The following is a 16,945-nucleotide window of genomic DNA, read 5'->3' on the forward strand; positions in this document are numbered from 1 at the left end:
CCACATTGCCTGATGGAAGGGATGATGGAGCTGAGGAAAAGCTCCTCATGGGAGATGGAATGGGGATGCTGGAGGCAAAGCTCACCATCCAGGTACCAATACATGAGGATGGGATGGAGCAGGGACAAGAAAACCAGTGAAAAACTGGAGGAGAGCTGCTCTGGAAGTGCAGGAGCACTGAGGACAAGGAATGAACTGCTCTAGGCTGAGGTCTGCATGGGATAGGACAGGAACAATCCAAGTGTTCCTCCAGTTGTTCCTCTGCGACAGGCAGAGACAGGACTGCCCAGGCCAGGTGTCACACCCCGTCCTTACCTGGCCATTCTCAGGAGTGCCAGGCACAGGGGGCACGTGCCCACCTCTGGCCTCTGCAGAAGAGCAGCTACAGCCTCACCAGCTGTGCTGGGATACCTGGAAGGGTGAGGAGAATCCCACAGGGATCCCCAAGTACCCAGACCCACACCAGCCAGGGGGTGTCCAGTCCTCCAAAACAACCCTGGCAGCTCAGTGGGCGCCACCCCACGGGCTCTGAAGAGATCTGGGATGAGCAGAGCGAGGTGGAGCCGCCCCTGGTCCCCTCCATGGGGACATCAACAGCCAAGAGCTGCACACACAACCACGGGGGACAGAGGCAGCTGCCCCCAGCCCCGCCGAGGCGCTGGCAAGCAGCAGCGAGCTGGGAGCAGATGGCACAGCCACGGGGGGCACGGGAGGAGGGGACAGAGATGCTGGTGGCTTTCGGGAGGGACGGCCACAGCCGAGCCCGCTCCCGTCCAGCACGACAGCTTGCATATGGATAAACGAGATAATTACAACCTTTGGAAGGGGGGGAAGCCCGTGGCACAGCGTGTCCCTGCTGCCAGCTCCTGCCAGCCGCCCGTCCCCACGCTCCCTCTGCAGCCTCGGCGAGGAAATTGCTGGCCATAAAAGCCCTGGCTGCAGCCCTGCCTCGGCTACAGCTGGGGAGCCATTTAGCTATTGATAGCCCCCCATTGTCAGCACCAGGCTTGGGCTTTGGTGAGAGAGAGCAATTTGGGAAAGATGAAAAAGGAAAAAAAAAAAAAAAAAGAGAGAAATCCAACAAAAATGACAACCCAAAAAAGCCAACAAACAAACAAGGGGAGAAGGAGAGAGACAATACCCGACAGCTTGCAGGGTTTCCAGGCCTCTGCCAGCTGGGAAGCTGAGCGTATGAAATATGCATTGCACTGAACAAAGCAAACTGAAACGTTCGGAGCTGGAGAGCTGTAACCCTTTCCTGGGCGCCGCAGCCACAGGGAGAGCTGCCAAAAATCCAGGGGAAAACACCCCCTGGGATGAAGCACCCTGGGCTGTGGGTGAGGATTACTGAGCCTGAAGGGTCAGACGGGCCCAGCAGGTGGCTGGCTAAGGAAGGTGGGAAGCTGAGAACTGCTCTGGATGCCAGCGGCTCCAGGATGTGGGGTGACTCAGGGCAGGCAAAGCTGTGCTGTCCCTCACAGCCACTTCCACAGCTCTGCTCCCAGGGATGCTGGAGGAGAAGCCCTTCTCCCAGGGCCCCCAGAGCAGCATCTCTCCAGAGGATAGCTCTGCATCCCACACTCCTGCACAGGCTGGAGGTGGGGACACAGGGCTGTGACTCCGATGGCACTGTCACCTGCTGCCCTCGCTGGCCTGTCACAGGTGGCCCCAGGCTGCAGGATGTGTCAGGCTGGAGCAGAGGGGATGTGTCAGGCTGGAGCACCTCCTGTGGCTGTGGACAGCCCCGGGTGCACAACACCCAGAGGATGCAGCACGGAAAGGGCTGAAATCCTGAACAAATGGGACAAACAGAGCACAGGGCTCCTGAGAGGAGACTGAAGGGCTGAAGGAAAGGAATCCAAAAGAAATCTCCAATCGAGGGATGGGAGAAAATGCAGGGCAGAACAGAGATCCAGCAAACTTTCAGCTAAGTAGATTATTGATCTTCAGGGTGTGCCAGGAACCAGCTTTGCAAATTGCAGCGGTCCCCTGCTGCAGGCTCAGGCAGTTACCGGATGGCAGAGCAGGAACACTCCCCAGCTCCCTGCTCCTGCCACCCACAGCCTGCCTCCTCCTGGGGAAGGAACAGCTCGGAGAGCGCCGGCAGAGCTGGGGCAGGAGCAGGAGCCCAGCCCGATGGGGCGGGGAAGGCGCTGACCCTGCGGGGCCCCGCACACAATTCCCTGGCAAGGGCAGCACTCCCTGCTCGCTGTCGGGAGGGCTCTGCAGGCACAGGTGAGCTGTGAACGCCTCGCAGATTGCCCTGACGGTGCCTCAGCCCCGGCACAGAGATCACCTGCTCGCAGGAGCCCGGGGAGGAGAGATGGCTCAGAGCCCGACTCCTGCTCAGCATCCCTCTGGATCGGCCCTATGGTGCTTGAATCATGGAATCAGGGAATATCCTGAGCTGGGAGGGACCCACAGGGATCGCCAATCCAACCCCTGGCCCTGCACAGACCCCCCAACAACCCCGCCCTGTGCATCCCTGAGAGCACTGTCCAAACTCTCCTGCAGCTCTCGGGGCTGTGCCCATTCTCTGGGGAGCCTGGGCAGTGCCCAGCACCCTCTGGGGGAAAAACCTTTCCTGATATCCAGCCTAAACCTCTCCTGGCACAGCTCCAGCCATCCCCTGGCTCCTGTCCCCAGTCACCAGAGGGAAGAGATTGGTACCTGCCCCTCTGCTGCCCCTCCCAAGGACACTGAAGACCCCTGAGGTCTCCCCTCAGTCTCCTCCACTATAAGGCTCAGAGCCCTCCTGGGAGGGAGGTGAGGAAGGATTTGTTCATCCTTCTCACAGGAGGCAAGGGAAAGGCCAGGGGGTTATCTGGTGGCACAGGCAAGGTGACACCAGCCAGCTCCTCCCATCCCTGGGCCAGCCCCTGTGTGGTGGAGGAGCTGGTTTTAACAAAGCCGGGCCTTTCCCGGACTGCTGGAGCGTGAGGAGCACTCGGACTGTCAGATCTGCCTGGTTTTAAATAAATTCCACTGACGTTGTCTCCCCTGACATGAATTATTAACCAAGCATGATGCACACAGTGCCAGCAGCAACGGCTGGGGCGGGCACTGAGCAGGTGAGGCTCTGCCTGGGGCCGCAGGTGTGAGGCACAGGAATTCCAGAGTCCCTGGGAGCAGAGGTGTTGTCACCGGGCTGCCACCTGCTCACGCCAGGGAGAGTCACACTCCGTGCCCAGGGCACACAAACCCCAAACTCCTGGCATCTCCACGCAGCCATCTGTGCCAGCACATGCTGGGAGCGGGCACTGTTTTTCCCACCTTGTGACAGTCCCAGGGACAGAGGCAGCTGGCTCTGCTCTGCTCCTGGGAATGTTGTGGATGTCCTGGAGGTACCCAGCCAGCCACTGTCTCCTAGGGTGGCCTGAACAGATGGGACCACTGCTCCCCCTTCAGCTCCCAGCTAAACTGGGGCAAGAGGAATGGTGGGTGAGATGGGGACAGCTTTTCAGAGAGGAACCAACCCATGAGGCAATGCCCAGAGGCAAATTACCACCTCCCCACACCCTCCCCTGCTGATGACTTGAGAATTCACCAGAACTTTCAAAAGGTCCCCTGGGGAGAGCCTGACGGAAAGTGAACCATCAGCAAGGGGCAGGGAGCCAAGGCCAGCGCTGGTGGGAGCTCCTGCAGGAACTGTGAGCTCTGGGTATGGGCCACATTGGGGGCTGCAGGTGAGAAATCACCAGGAAAAAGGGCAATTCCTCTGCCCCCAAAATAAACCCAAGCAGCCTGAAGCAAGAGGAAAGAGGAAAGTTATGTGAATCCCAGCTCTGTGAAGCCCTGGGGAGGTGGTGGGCTTCCAGCACCAGACACAGATCATCTGGGCTCCCCCTCTCTGGTCACTCAGTGCAATGAGAAGGAAGGGGAAAGAGTACTGAGCAGAAAAAACAACATTCCATATTTTTTCCTCTCATAATTCAGTAGAACAACATCCACATTTCATCCTGGAAGGAGCTGCACTTTGGGGATTCTCGTGTCTGAGACCTAATTTGTAAAGCTCCCAGGGATCCCTGAGGGGAAAAAAGCATTAGAGGATCATTATTAAAAGGGACACGTTATATTTCATGTCTCAGTTCCACACAAGTGGAAAAAAAAAGGCCAAGAACAAACTCTGGGATCAGAGGACAAACCTGTGAAACATAACACACATCCAGGAAGCGACAAAAACAGGACATGGGGACCCTCCTGCTTTGCCCACCGCCACAGCAGTGACACAGAGTAAAGGGCAGCAAAGAGGTGTTTTTTAATAAAAGCCACAATCTGTGGTCCCTCCCAGCTGTCCCCTGGGCTGCTTTACAAGTCTGGGGTGGATCCAGCTCTTACAGCATCAGAACACAAAACACAACCTGAGCACAGCCCACCCACGGGGCTGCCTGCGGTCCTGCTGGCTCCTCCACCTGCCACCAGATAATTCAGACAAAAAAAGATTTTCTTGAGCCTCTCAGCAGTGCTTACACCAGCAGTGTCTCTGCCACAGCCCTTTCAAACCCTCAGCCTGTAGGTGGCTGGATGAGAAGCCATTTCCCAGAGGAATGAGCAAAGGAACCTGTTTCAGGTTGAATCTCACGCCAGCCTGTGTCCCACCCACGCGGTGTCACTGCTGGGGTCACTGCTGTCACACACAGCATTTATCTGCTCAGCCAAGCCCAGACATCAGCAGGGATGGATCTGCCAGAGCAGCACAACACCCACAGTGAGGGTGTGGAGGGGAGGGGGCAGGAATGCAGACCCTGCTCAGCCACTTCTGTGGCAAGAGACAGCCTGGACCTTGGGCTGGGGCTGCTGCAGCAGCAGGGAACACTCAGCACCAGCACTGAGGTAGAATATGGTTCCCATCCCAGATGCCTGACCTCTGGCACACCAGAATTGTGTGCAGGTATCGTGTGGAGCTCAGCATGGAGCTTGACTTCCATGGAAACCTGATGGGTTTCCCCCAGAGTGCAACCCCCAAGGTCACCAGTCCTGCCCTTCCAAGCACAGAATCATGGAATGGTTTGGGTTGGGAGGGACCTTAAAGCTCATCTTGTTCCATGGGCAGGGACCTTCCACTAGACCTGGTATTCAGAGTGAAATAGAATAGGTTTAGATGGCATATTGGGAGGAATTCTTGCCTGTGAGGATGGTGAGGCCCTGGCAGAGGTGCCCAGAGAAGCTCTAGGCTGCCCCTGGATCCCTGGCAGTGTCCAAGGCCAGGTTGGACACTGGAGCTTGGAGCACCCTGGGCTATTAGGAGGTGTCCCTGCCATGGCAGAGGGTGGGACTGGATGGGCTTTAAGGTCCCTTCCAACCCTGTCCATTCCATGACTGCATGGACAGCACTTGTCCAGCCCACAAAGCACCACAGCTCCAGGAACCCACCACCAAAGTACAACAAACTCTGTCACTGAGGTCTGTGAGCAGGAGCAGCACAAGCCTTGGCCTTTCAGAGGCTGGGAAGGACAGACCTTTCCCCAAGAGCAGACCTTTTCAAAGTGAAGCAGAGGAGAGGAGGGAGGCAGTACCTGTGTGCTGTTCTCATCGCCCTGGGCGTGGATGCTGTAGGAGCGGGCGCCGCCGCTCAGGGTCTCGCTGGCGATGCGCACGGCCACGCCGGGCAGCGGGGTGCCCACGGAACCTGGGGGGACAGCAGCATGGAAACGGGGCATCTCGCAATCCAGGACATCCCTCTGCCTGTCCTGGACTGCCAAGACCCCTGCCAGGGGGCTCAGAGACCCTGGCACAGAACCCAAGACACTTATGACCCATGGAGCAAATTACCAACCTTATATGAAGATCTGCAAGCCACGACAGTTTAAGTAGAATGATAGTGAATTTATCATGGGGTGAAAAATAGATTTTTGGGGTTTTTACAATGGGGGTTCAGGGGGCAAGATGGAGTAATCTGGGCATGTCCAGCCTTTCTCCTTCTTCTTTTTGGCCTCCATCTTCTGCTGTGATGTTGGCACTTTTGGATTGGTTTAGAGTAGAAGCTCACTGTCTACCATAGGTGATAGGTATTGGGAAGTATTTGTAAATATTGTACATGTAGTTTTTAGTATAAAAAATACCACCGCCCCAGAGGCAGGCAGAGTGCCTCTGACTGTCTTCGGCTGGACAGGAGAAAGAATTTTATAGATAAGATACAATAAACAACCTTGAGACCGAGAAATGAAGAGCTTTGACTCCTTCTTTGAGCGCTGGGCTGGGAAAAGAGACTTTCTAACACATTTTGGGGTCACTCTGAGCAGCTAGAGTCCTGGGAGGGGCACAGCAGGGAAAGCACACAGCCAGGGATGCAAACAGCAGCTGCTCCTCTAGCAATGGCACCTGCAGGCTGTGCTGGCCTAAAGGACTTCCTAGTGCAGGGTGTCCCTTCAGGAAGGGGTGATCCCACCGTGTGTCAGGAGCAGGCAGTGTGGGAATGCCTCTGAATGTGTCTCCAACCCTGAACAGACTCTCTTGGCCACTCTTTGAAGACATATGCACCTCTTCAGAGCTCAGGAATGAAGCTGTTTCTTTTTTGGTTTTTTATTTAAAGAAAAAAAAAAAAGAAAGGCACCACAAAAGCTACACAAAGCTGCGAAAAGAGAGAGCACAGAGATTACTCTGCTCCTCTATAGCCTGCACCTGACAGGGGAGGCAAAGGCTTAACAGCTGAGAATTGCCAGGGATTATCTCAGTTTTAGGAGACATCAATAGACTGGATAGAAAACATCACAGGAGAAAAGCAGGGATCAAAACCACCCCGTTCTTCCACAGGTTTCAGTTTCAAAGCCAAGGAGCTGACACAGTGTCACAACCACCACTACTGAGCTCCAAGCTGCATCTGGGACCCAGAGCTCCCCATCCTGCAGCTTTCCCACCTCCTGGTAAAGTTCAGGGCCTGTTCTTGCTGGGGAGCACCTGAGAGCTCAGCAGAGAGGGCAGCTCTGTTCCTGTGACCTGTGGGATGGGCAGCAGAGCTCAGCAGGTCTCACTCGGCCTCTCGATGGCACGAGATGGCTCCTGATGGGGCCTGTGACCTTCATCCCCTGTGAGCAGGGAGAGGAACAGCAGCTCACAGCAACCTGTGGCTCAGCAGGACTGGACAGGACTGAGATTCAGTTGGAGAAGGACTTTTCACAAGGGCCTGGAGTAGCAGACAAGGGGGAATGGCTTCCCACTGCCAGAGAGCAGGGTTAGATGGGATATCAGGGAGAAATCCTTCCCTGTGAGGGTGGGCAGGCCCTGGCACAGGTGCCCAGAGCAGCTGTGGCTGTTTTGGATCCCTGGCAGTGCCCAAGGCCAGGCTGGATAGGGCTTGGGGCACCCTGGGACAGTGGAAGGTGTCCCTGCCATGGCAGGGGGGGTGGAACAAGATGAGCTGAAGGATCCCATCCAAACCAAACCATTCTGTGATTCTATAAATTGGTAACTGTGCTCTTTAAGAATGACCAATTTTTTCCCCTGAAGTACCTCCAGTTGATGCTTTCCAGGTCTGCCAGGATCACCTTGACACTGGGAATTCCCTAGAGCAGGGAGTGCAGGACCTGTGCTCCTCTTGTCGCTCATATTTCAGGCATTTGGGTTGGAGTGGCATTTTCCCTGTCCTGGTCTCACTGTCCTGTTGAAGCCCTGGAGATCTGCTATCCATGACATCACGATTTTGTCTGCTACATTGGTCAGTTGCCATGGAAATGGATATGTCGTCGTAGCCCAGATTTATGGCATCCCTGCAGGATCAGCCAGGAGCAGATGGGCTATGAGGGAGTGAGATTTTATTGCAGCAAAACTACCCGAACAATTAGCAAATCTGGCTGGAAATAAACGCAAAGCGACGTGGCAGCCCCGTGATCCGTGGCTGCTCTGCTCAGAACTGCCTTTGGCACTCTGGTCAGACAGCACTGCCACGTCCTACCCTCACCACCAGCACCCCTGGGCTGCTCCCACCTCCAGGGCAGACACTGCCAGGAATCAGAGACACAGGGCTGCAGCAGGGCAAGGAGGCAGCCACGAGGCAGAAGTGCCCTGAGGTACAGTGTCGAGGTATTTATGGAATCAGAGAATCACAAAGTTGGATCCCACAAGGATCATCAAGTCCAGCTCCTGGCTCTGCACAGGACAACCCTAAAAATCACACCATATGTGTTATAAACAATCCTGCACCTGCCATGGCAGGCTCCAAGAGGCCTCAAAGCAAGTAACAAGTCACAGAAAACACCCTCAGTGTTGCATGGAAGGTTGCTGGAGCCACCTTCTAGACTTCTGTGGGAACAGTTTCCCCAGGGTGAAAAACTGTGTGTGAACAGACTCCAATCTGCCCACAAAACATGGCACGTCTGTGGGCAGGCACCAGTCCTGGAAAGCTCGTGGAGGGAGCAGAAACCAATGCAAGGAACTGCCAGGAGCTCTCACAGACTTGGAATTTTTCAAATCAAGATCAGCCAGATGCCTTCCTGGAAGATGCTCCTTCCCTGGATGCAAGCTGCTGACCTCAACATGGAAATGGGCACTGATTCATGGGCAGCAGGACTCCAGGATTAGTGCCCACTGCTGGTCCCAGCCCTTGGGAATGAGACACCAAAGATCAGCACAGGGCTGGCACAGAGGAGGTGACATGTTCCCCACACAGTGTTTCAGATCACAGTTACTAACACAGCCCCACCAGTTCCTCTCCTGCTTGCCTAAAATAAAACCAGCATGTAAAACAAGTCCCTGGTGGAGAGCTGCTTCCTTATGTTTCTGTCTGGAGAAGCTTTTCTAGTATTTAGGAAAAGTGACAAACTTTGAAATCAACATCTGTAAAGGCTGAAAAAGCCCCTACCACTGATTAGAGCTCCACAAACCTGACAGGAATAATAGAATTTGTGCAAAAACAATGACTGGAGCTTCCCAGGCCTATCCACCGTGTCAAAACACACCCTGTGCCAACTCCAACAGGTCAGCAGAAATGTGGGCTCGTTCCCAAAGGAGCAGCCCAGGAGGTCCTGCCTTCATCAAGCCACAGCTGGGGTGATCAGAAGGGGCCAACACTCTGCTCTGGCTTCCTTTTTCCCCCAGCCATAATCCTGAGGGGAAACTGGGGAGAAATCTCTGCTCCTTCCCCTCTGCATCCCTCCAAGGTGCAGACTCCTGGATGCTCAGCAATGCTGGCACCTCGCCCGCGGTGTCACCGCGCTGCAGGCACGAGGGGGTGACACCACTCTGCTTTCACCCCCTCTCCTCTGTTTAAAAAAGTTGTCAGCTCTTCCCAGATAAATTTAATTGGCCCCATGCTCTGTGTCCTTCGGTATCTGGGTAGCTGGTGCTGCTGTGTCCCGGGAGGATTGGAGCAGGCCAACAATAAGGCACTCAAGGATCTCACTGTCAACAATACACGGAGTCCCCGCTGTAGCAGCTATTAGCTGCCTCTGATCTAAACCTCCAATTAAAGTGGTGATTAGGCCCAGTGAGGCATTCTCTGGCCATGAATTATTCATCTCCCTTCACAGTAACAGCACCAGGGGGGATTAGAATGAGAGCTGGTGAAAACAGAGGCATTTTAAGCAGGGTTTTAACCATATACAAGCAAACATTTATCTTTCAAATCTTTCATCTTTGCTGCTTCTGGAAATTAAAGCTCCCACACCCCATGCCTGCCCCTTCAGACTGGTGCTGTGGGTGGAGAGTGGGGACACAGTGCTGGGGACAGGGCAGGATGGGCAGGGTCCAAGGACTTCACCTTTCTCCTGCCACACCAAGTGCCTGCAAGAGGGCAAGGGAAGCCCCAGGATCTCTCCTCAGAGGCTCATGAATCACAGAATGGTTTGGAAGGACCTTAAAGCTCATTTCATTCCACCCTCTGCCATGGGCAGGGACACCTTCCACTGTCCCAGGCTGCTCCCAGCCCTGTCCAGCCTGGCCTTGGACACTGCCAGGGATCCAGGGGCAGTCCCAGCTGCTCTGGCACCCAGAGAAGGGCCTCACCACCCTCACAGCCAAGAAATTCTTACTAATATCTAATCTAAACCTAAAGTTAATTGTGAAGCCATTCCCCCTTGTCTCGTTACTCCAGGCCCTTGTACACACTCCATCTTCCCTGTAGGTCCTTTCAGGAACTGGAAGGCCACAATTAGGTCACCCCAAAGCCCTCTCTTCTCCAGGCTGAACAATCCCAATTCTCTCAGCAGAGGTGCTGCACCCCTCTGACCCTGCTGGTGCCTCCTCTGGGCTCACTCCAACAGGTCAGAGCAGGGGAGAAGGACGTGTGCTGCTCCCACTCCAGGAGAGACCCTCTGGCAGGTGTCCCCTGTTCCCAGCCCACCATCAGCTGCCTCTGGGATCTCTGTGGTACCTGGCGACCTCCTACCCAGCCTCTAACAGGGCACTAGATCAAAAGCTTTTTCACAGCTCCAGTAAATTATGCCTCAGCTTCACCCATCTGCTTCCCAGCTGACACTTCCTGAAATAAATTAATCAAGCCTATTCAATTATAGCCTCCTTTCTGTACGGCTTCTTGCTGATCCCCACCTTTGTGAGACACTTGTCTCCCCTATGGGGGCTGCAGGAGCCCCTGGATGGGGCTGGAGGGACAGACCCCAGCCCCTCTGCTCTGGCTGCACAAGAGGGTTTGTGCCCAGGCCCCCTGCAGGCCCCAGCATCCACAGGGATGATGCCTCAGGAGCCCTCAGGAGCACAGCCACCAGCTCTGGGGCAGGAGCTGCCATTCTGGATGCCAGCTTGTGCACTGCCATGCTACTTTCAGTCTTATTCCTTTTCTCTTTCAGTCCCCTGGGAAATTTCTGGAGTCTCCACTCCTTTTCCCTCATGGAAATCAATAAAAAGCAAATATTCCACAAGGACGGTGCAATGATCCCTGCCCTGTCACCCTGGGGTGTGGGGCTCACACACAGCTCGAGCTCCTGCAGATGGGAGTCTTGTTTTTCCTGCCTGCTTCCCTCTCCTGCCTGCTGGAGGGAGATAAATCTGGCTGAGGTGGGGTGAGGGAATGACAGTTACCCTGCAAAACTAAAACAGAGTTTGTGTTTCAAGCTGTTCTCAGGCTGGGGAGTCAATGAGGGGGAGTTTTGGCTTCTCCTCTCCCTGTGCCACCCCTGCAGGACCCAGCCCCTGCATCCCATGGGATTGGGGTGCTGTGGGAAGCTGTGACACCCAGGACCCCCTCTGGGGTAACACCAGTTCCCCAGGAGGCTGCATATGGTGCCATGCCTGCACAGACAGCCTGTGGGGAGGCAGGTGGCACAGGGTGGGCACACAGATGGCCACGCTCCAACCACAGGGAGAGTGGGGGCATTTCACATTTGCAATGTCTCAGATCAATTTATTTCTAGGTTCCAGAAAGTACAGCTATGGAGAGGAATCACAAAGTGTAGCTCAGAGAAGGGGGGGAAAGACAAGGAGAGAACAGGCCGAGCGTACAGCGAGGTGTGACAATTTTGAATTCCTGAAGAGGCAAGAAACAGGCACTAAAATAAGAGTGAGCAGACGTCCTATTTTGAGTGTTCTGCACTCATGGGTTGGACAAGCACTGCTGTGTGGAGAATCCTGTGTGACACCACCCAGAAATACAACTCCAGGCAGCAGGAGCTGAAGAAACACTCCCTCAATTCACTAAGATTTTGGAAGTAACAGAGCATCAGTCTGGAGTGTGCCAGCCTGGTCAGGCCAGTGGGCACCACTGCCAGCTCTGCACACACAGCTTTGATCCCTGGGCAACCCAGCAGCCCCTTCCCACACATCCACGTCCTGAATCCCCAGTGCCAATTCCCAGCAGCCTTGTTCCTAGCAGGGCCTCTCCTCACTCATGTGCACAGAACACCCCAGAGCACTCCCAGCAAAGGCCTCCAAACAGGGGCACCCCTGGAGACTCCTACCTGGGACTCGGACTCCATGCAGAGGGTTAGAAAGCGCCATCCCAATCTCAGTCATCCCATACCTCTCCAGCAAGGTGTGCCCCGTGATGCTCTTCCACTTCTCCAGGACAGGCACAGGCAGCGCTGCTGAGCCTGACACCATTAACCTGCACAGGGAAAGGCCACGTAAGAGAGTGTCTGAGAGCACCTTTGCTCCAGGGAGTTTGCAGCCTGACACAGGGGCACAAACAGCTCTGCGTAAAACCTGCAGCCCCAAAATGCTTTTAACCAGCACCAAAGATGTCCCTCACATTCTCAGCCTGATATGGGGTTTAAGTTAACCAGGACAGCCTCTTACAAGAGATCCTGGAGTACAAGGCTGGGCTGCAGGACAAAGGCCTCAGCCATGTGTTACACAGGGTGACACATAACGAGCCCCTTCTGGCTCTCCCATGCAAGAGTGGCTCATAATTAAATAATGTCACCCTTGTTGCTGTCACAGAGACACCAAAGCACAACAGCCAGCACTGAAAGAGGTGATGCTGAAAGGAAAACCTGGAGCACCCAGAGAGCCAGCAGCTCACCCACCTGATGTTCTCCTGGCAGTAGGCACGCACAAAATCCTGCACCTGGGGCTGGGTGAAATGCTCATCATAATATTCCATCAGCTTGGCATAGATGGTGGGCACTGCCATGAACACATTGACACGGGGAGCTTGGGAGCTCAGGAGCTTCTTCCACACCTAGGGAGGAAGGGAATACACATGGATGAAAATGCACCTTTGCTACCCAAGATTTCTTGGGAGTACAGCTGGAAGCTGTTGTGTGCCCCCATCCCTGTCCAAAACAAGATCCCAACTTTCATCATGCCCTTATTTCCCAAGGCACAACGTTCATCTCTCGTCCCACCAGTGGATCCCCCACCCACTATCACTCATGAGATGATGGAAATGGCATTTGTCAGTCCTGTCATGTTGCAGCCAAGAATTTGCTCATGAAGATGGAAGCTTGTGGCAGAATCAGCTCATTCCCCTATCATGAAGAGCTTTTCAAAGGCTGCACACAGCCACCAGTCTTCCAAAGCATGGCAGCTCTTCTTTGGAAAGACACATCCCACACCTGACACACAATACACAGCTTGGAGCCCATGGACTTCAACCTCTGGGAAGAGGGAGATCAGGCACTGGGAGTGAGACTTCATGAAAGTGGTGAGGTGCTGTGAGAGAGCCATGTCCCTGGCGAGCTCAGGGGAGCCATCAGAATGCACAGGCAAAGCAGGGACAGCAGCAGACAGCAGCTTTTCAGGAGGGCCACCACCCCAACCACACTCTTCCTGAAAAGAATGATCCCTGTGGGAATAATGTTCTTCAGCTGCAACTCCTGCTGGCCTGTGGGAACTACGAATAGGGGCAAATTCCAGCAGCCCCCATTCATAGGGGGGAATGAAGCTCTGCTGGGATGGGGACAACGACACCTCAGGGATGGGAGCCAACCACAGCTCAGAGGCACAACACTCACACGTGAGCCCATTGCTCCCACACCTCAGCACTCTCCCTGCCAGGTAAGCTCTTCCCAAGGCAGGAGGGAAGCAAAGCCATCAATAAATCAGAGCCCTCTGTCCCTGTGCTCTGTCCCTGCCCCCCGGTGACAAATGTGTTCCCTAACAGCTCCTGATGCCGAGCGCTGCCTCGGCGCTCCCCGGCACGCTCAGCTGCACACGAGCCAGGCGAGGCAGGCCTTGATTGAAGGTGAGCCAGGGATTCTCCTTCATGCTGTCACTCTGCCCCTTCCCTCTGTTCTGCTCGCTCTGCTCCCTTTCATCCCCTTCTCCTCCTCCCCCCGCAGCTCGCACTCCGCTGCTCCAGAACAATCAGCTCCTAAAAGCCCTCCCAGCACCGGGGGTTGTGGTTAACAGAGCAGGACACACGCACAGAGGCACTGTCCCACCCTACAGGAGGGAGCTCACGCTGCCCCCAGCCCAGGGCTGGCCCTCATGGGGAGAGATGCATGCACAAGGTGCAGAGTCACTGCACACCCCGGCAGGTGGGACGTGAGCACTGTGAGATGCCCTGGGAAAGGAAAGCAGAACTGGGATGTGACTTCCTGCACTGGTGGGTGATACATCCAGACAGGGAACATTTCAGTCCCTGCAGAAACCCCCCTACCAGCCAGATTAGGTAAAATTGCATTTACAGGGCTCTAACCTCCCCTGTGTTTGAACTGCTGCCTTGAGAGGCTGGTCTGGAACAGAGACCAGACAGAGCTAAATGGACAAGATAGGTATTTACTGAAAGGCCTTAAAAGAACACACCTTGGGCAGCACAAGAGCCTGGCCAGGGCTGCACCCAGGTTGAATCCAAGATGGATCCCAGTCACAGGTTTTTACACTTTTATAAGTTTTGGTTCATCTATATATTGGGTTCAATTGTCCAGTTACAGCTCCAGGTCATGAAGTCTCAAGCCCCTGCCTTGCCCCCTTCCCTTCACAGCTGTTTGTGCTTTTTGGGTAAGGCTGTCCTTGATTCTCCATCTGGGAAAGGATTGTTTTGTCCAACTACCCTGTGAAGAGACCCTACTAACACCTCATGGGAAGTTTCAGAGTTGCACACCAGGCAGCAGAGAACCTGAAAAACATAAAAGCTAAAACCCATGGCATCATTTCCCAGCCCCCATTTTCCCCAGTATCTTTCCCATTCTAGGCAGCAGGATGGAGAAGGAGCTCTCCAAAGCCAGGGCTGGATGGATCTGCCCTCCTCAGCCTGGTGCTCCCCAGAGCCATTGCTGTGGCCAGGGAAGGACGTGTGATGGCAAGCAGGGACCAGACTGTACCGAGGGGATTGAAGGGAAACAGATGCTCGGGGTTGTTCAATCCTTGCTGTGTGATTTTGTTTTGCCTTCCCAAGTCCTGAACAGCTGTGGGAGCACAGGCAGACTTCCAGTCTGGCCACCCAGCAGAGCTTTTGTCACATGACTTTGGATCTGAAAAACCCCAAACCCATCCAAACAGAGCAAGTCTCCCTGGCACCCCAGAGCCCCCTGTCCTCATGTGCCAGCTCAACTCCTTAGATAAAATCCTCCCTCCTGCACTGCAGCCACAGGAGCAGCTTTTCCGTGTCAGTCCAGCTCACCCAGCAACAGCCCCTTGCTGAGGATAAGCAGCTGCCTTTGGATCTGTGCCACCAGCTGCTGGGGTGATCTGCTGACAGCCAAACCTCTCCACCTGCTCTGCTCCTGCTCAGCCAAATCTGGATCCTTCCCATGTGTTTTAGCAGGACTAAGCCGTGGTACAAAGCTGGCAGCTCCGAGCGCTCCGCAGAGCCCAAGCTGGCCGGAGGGCTTGGCACTGCCCAGCCAGCTGGAGCAGCTATTCCTGGCTTCCAACTGTAACTGCAGGCTTTGAGAGAAGGGTCTGGGAAAGCCTCGTTACCTGGCACTAATCAATCAACCCCGTGCAAGGCCCCAGCTTTGTCCTTGCAGCACCCAGCACACCTCCAGGCCTGGAGCAGCACTGTCCACCCCCTGGGTTATCCCCTGTCACTGTCACCACGTTCATTCCCCGTGCACAGGGCAGCCCAAAGCTCTGTTTTGTTGTGCTCACCTGATACCTCCAAGTGCTTTTAAAAAGTCATGGATTTGGGAAGCAAACGTGGCACCACATGCCAGGGCTGCCAGGCTCTGCAAAGAAGGGGAGCTGCAGCCTTTCCATGGAATATCCCCAGGAGATGGATCAAGATTCCTTTTAAGATAACCAAGGGTTAGAAACAAAAAGTTTCTCACTGCAAGAAAGCAAGAGTGGATAGAGCTTCCCACCAGCAACAACAGCAGAGAATGCTTCAGGTCAGGGCTGCCTGTGCCAGCAGAGAAGTGGGAGACCTAATGTTCCCAAGAGCCTTCCTGTCAGCATGACATTCCTGATTTTCCTCCCCTCCCACTGCTCTAAAGCATATCATGAGCTGGCCAGTGGGATTTTGCCATCATTAAAGGAAAAAAAAAAAAGGAGAAAATGACACCAGTGGGTACAAAACAAGCACAGCAAGGCACAGCTGGGAGATTTTTCCCACGTATTTTTCCCAGCACACAGATGGTGAGTGAGGATGGTCAGTCCATACAGCAACCTTCCCAACCAGCCTCCAGACCTGCTAAAATCACCTTAAGGAAGAGATGTGAGCAGAGAGGAGAAAAGGCAACAACTTTTCCCTTTAGAGAGGGAGATGTGCAATGCCCCAAACCAGCCAGAAACACCAAATCCAATACCTGGGCATCTTCTCATGCAGAAGGAGAAGAAACAGTGGCAAACCCAGTTATGTGCTAAACCATGTAAGATTTTGGCTGATAGAAGATTCCCAAAACCAGCCAGAAGAACTACAAGCTGTAAGGGAAGCAAATATCAGCATGGATTTTTCCATCAGCCCACAAACGGATCACAGCCAGCCCGCGGTGCAGCCTCCATTGACAGACACAACAGCTCCTCTCTTCTACAAAATTATTGTGCCATTTTCTGTTGTAATTGAATCTTTTCAAACCCTTTCAAAAATAACAATGCCTCTAATGCAAGGTTAACTCAGCCCTTTACTTCCCTCTTGCTCAGGGAGATGGGTCTGTGTTTAGCACTGACTGCTGCCATGTGGGAAGCACCATCGAGGAAAAGGGATGCCAGTGATTTTTGGAATGTCTGTGGGAGCAGCAGGGCTGTGGCCAAAGCAGCTGCTTCTTTGGTGAGATCCTGTGCCAAACACAAGGGTGGGAAGCTCCTGTAACTCAACAGCAGCAGCCAAGGGACTGCAGGACCACGCACACACATCCAACACCAATTTATCCCAGAAAAGCAGATGGGCACATGAGGTAGGAGAGCACCAAGGGGAGCTCTGCTCTCTCCCAGGGACTGAGCTTCCAACACTTCACGACCAATATGCAGAGAGGGAGAAACATTCTTCTCTTCAAAGAGAAATCAGGCCCTCGGTGGCTTCGCCTCATGTTTGTAATAACCCCAAACTGTTTGTGCTCTGTGCGACTCTGGTTTTAATCATTTATTCATCAGCACAGTTTGATGGCCCCTCTGCATTCCAGGCTGAAGCTTTTAAACCCTTCCTATGCTGGAGGCATTCTGAAAGGAGCAAGTG

At 54.2% G+C, this 16,945-nt stretch overlaps 1 protein-coding gene across 4 annotated transcripts in view; it reads right to left on the reverse strand.

Moving 5' to 3' along the window:
• The window catches only part of ACSF3 (acyl-CoA synthetase family member 3), a 52,467-nt gene that overhangs the window by 25,469 nt on the left and 10,053 nt on the right, over positions 1-16,945 (reverse strand). For all 4 annotated transcript variants that reach the window (XM_030955790.1, XM_030955789.1, XM_030955791.1 and 1 more), the window contains 3 exons: positions 12,414-12,568; positions 11,847-11,992; positions 5,517-5,629 (listed from right to left, as the gene is read on the reverse strand). In XM_030955790.1, the coding sequence (XP_030811650.1) occupies positions 5,517-5,629; positions 11,847-11,992; positions 12,414-12,568 (414 nt within the window). The remainder of the gene's footprint in view (positions 1-5,516; positions 5,630-11,846; positions 11,993-12,413; positions 12,569-16,945) is intronic.

Source organism: Camarhynchus parvulus, chromosome 11 (genome assembly GCF_901933205.1).
Source record: "Camarhynchus parvulus chromosome 11, STF_HiC, whole genome shotgun sequence".
NCBI classification, from domain to species: domain Eukaryota; kingdom Metazoa; phylum Chordata; class Aves; order Passeriformes; family Thraupidae; genus Camarhynchus; species Camarhynchus parvulus.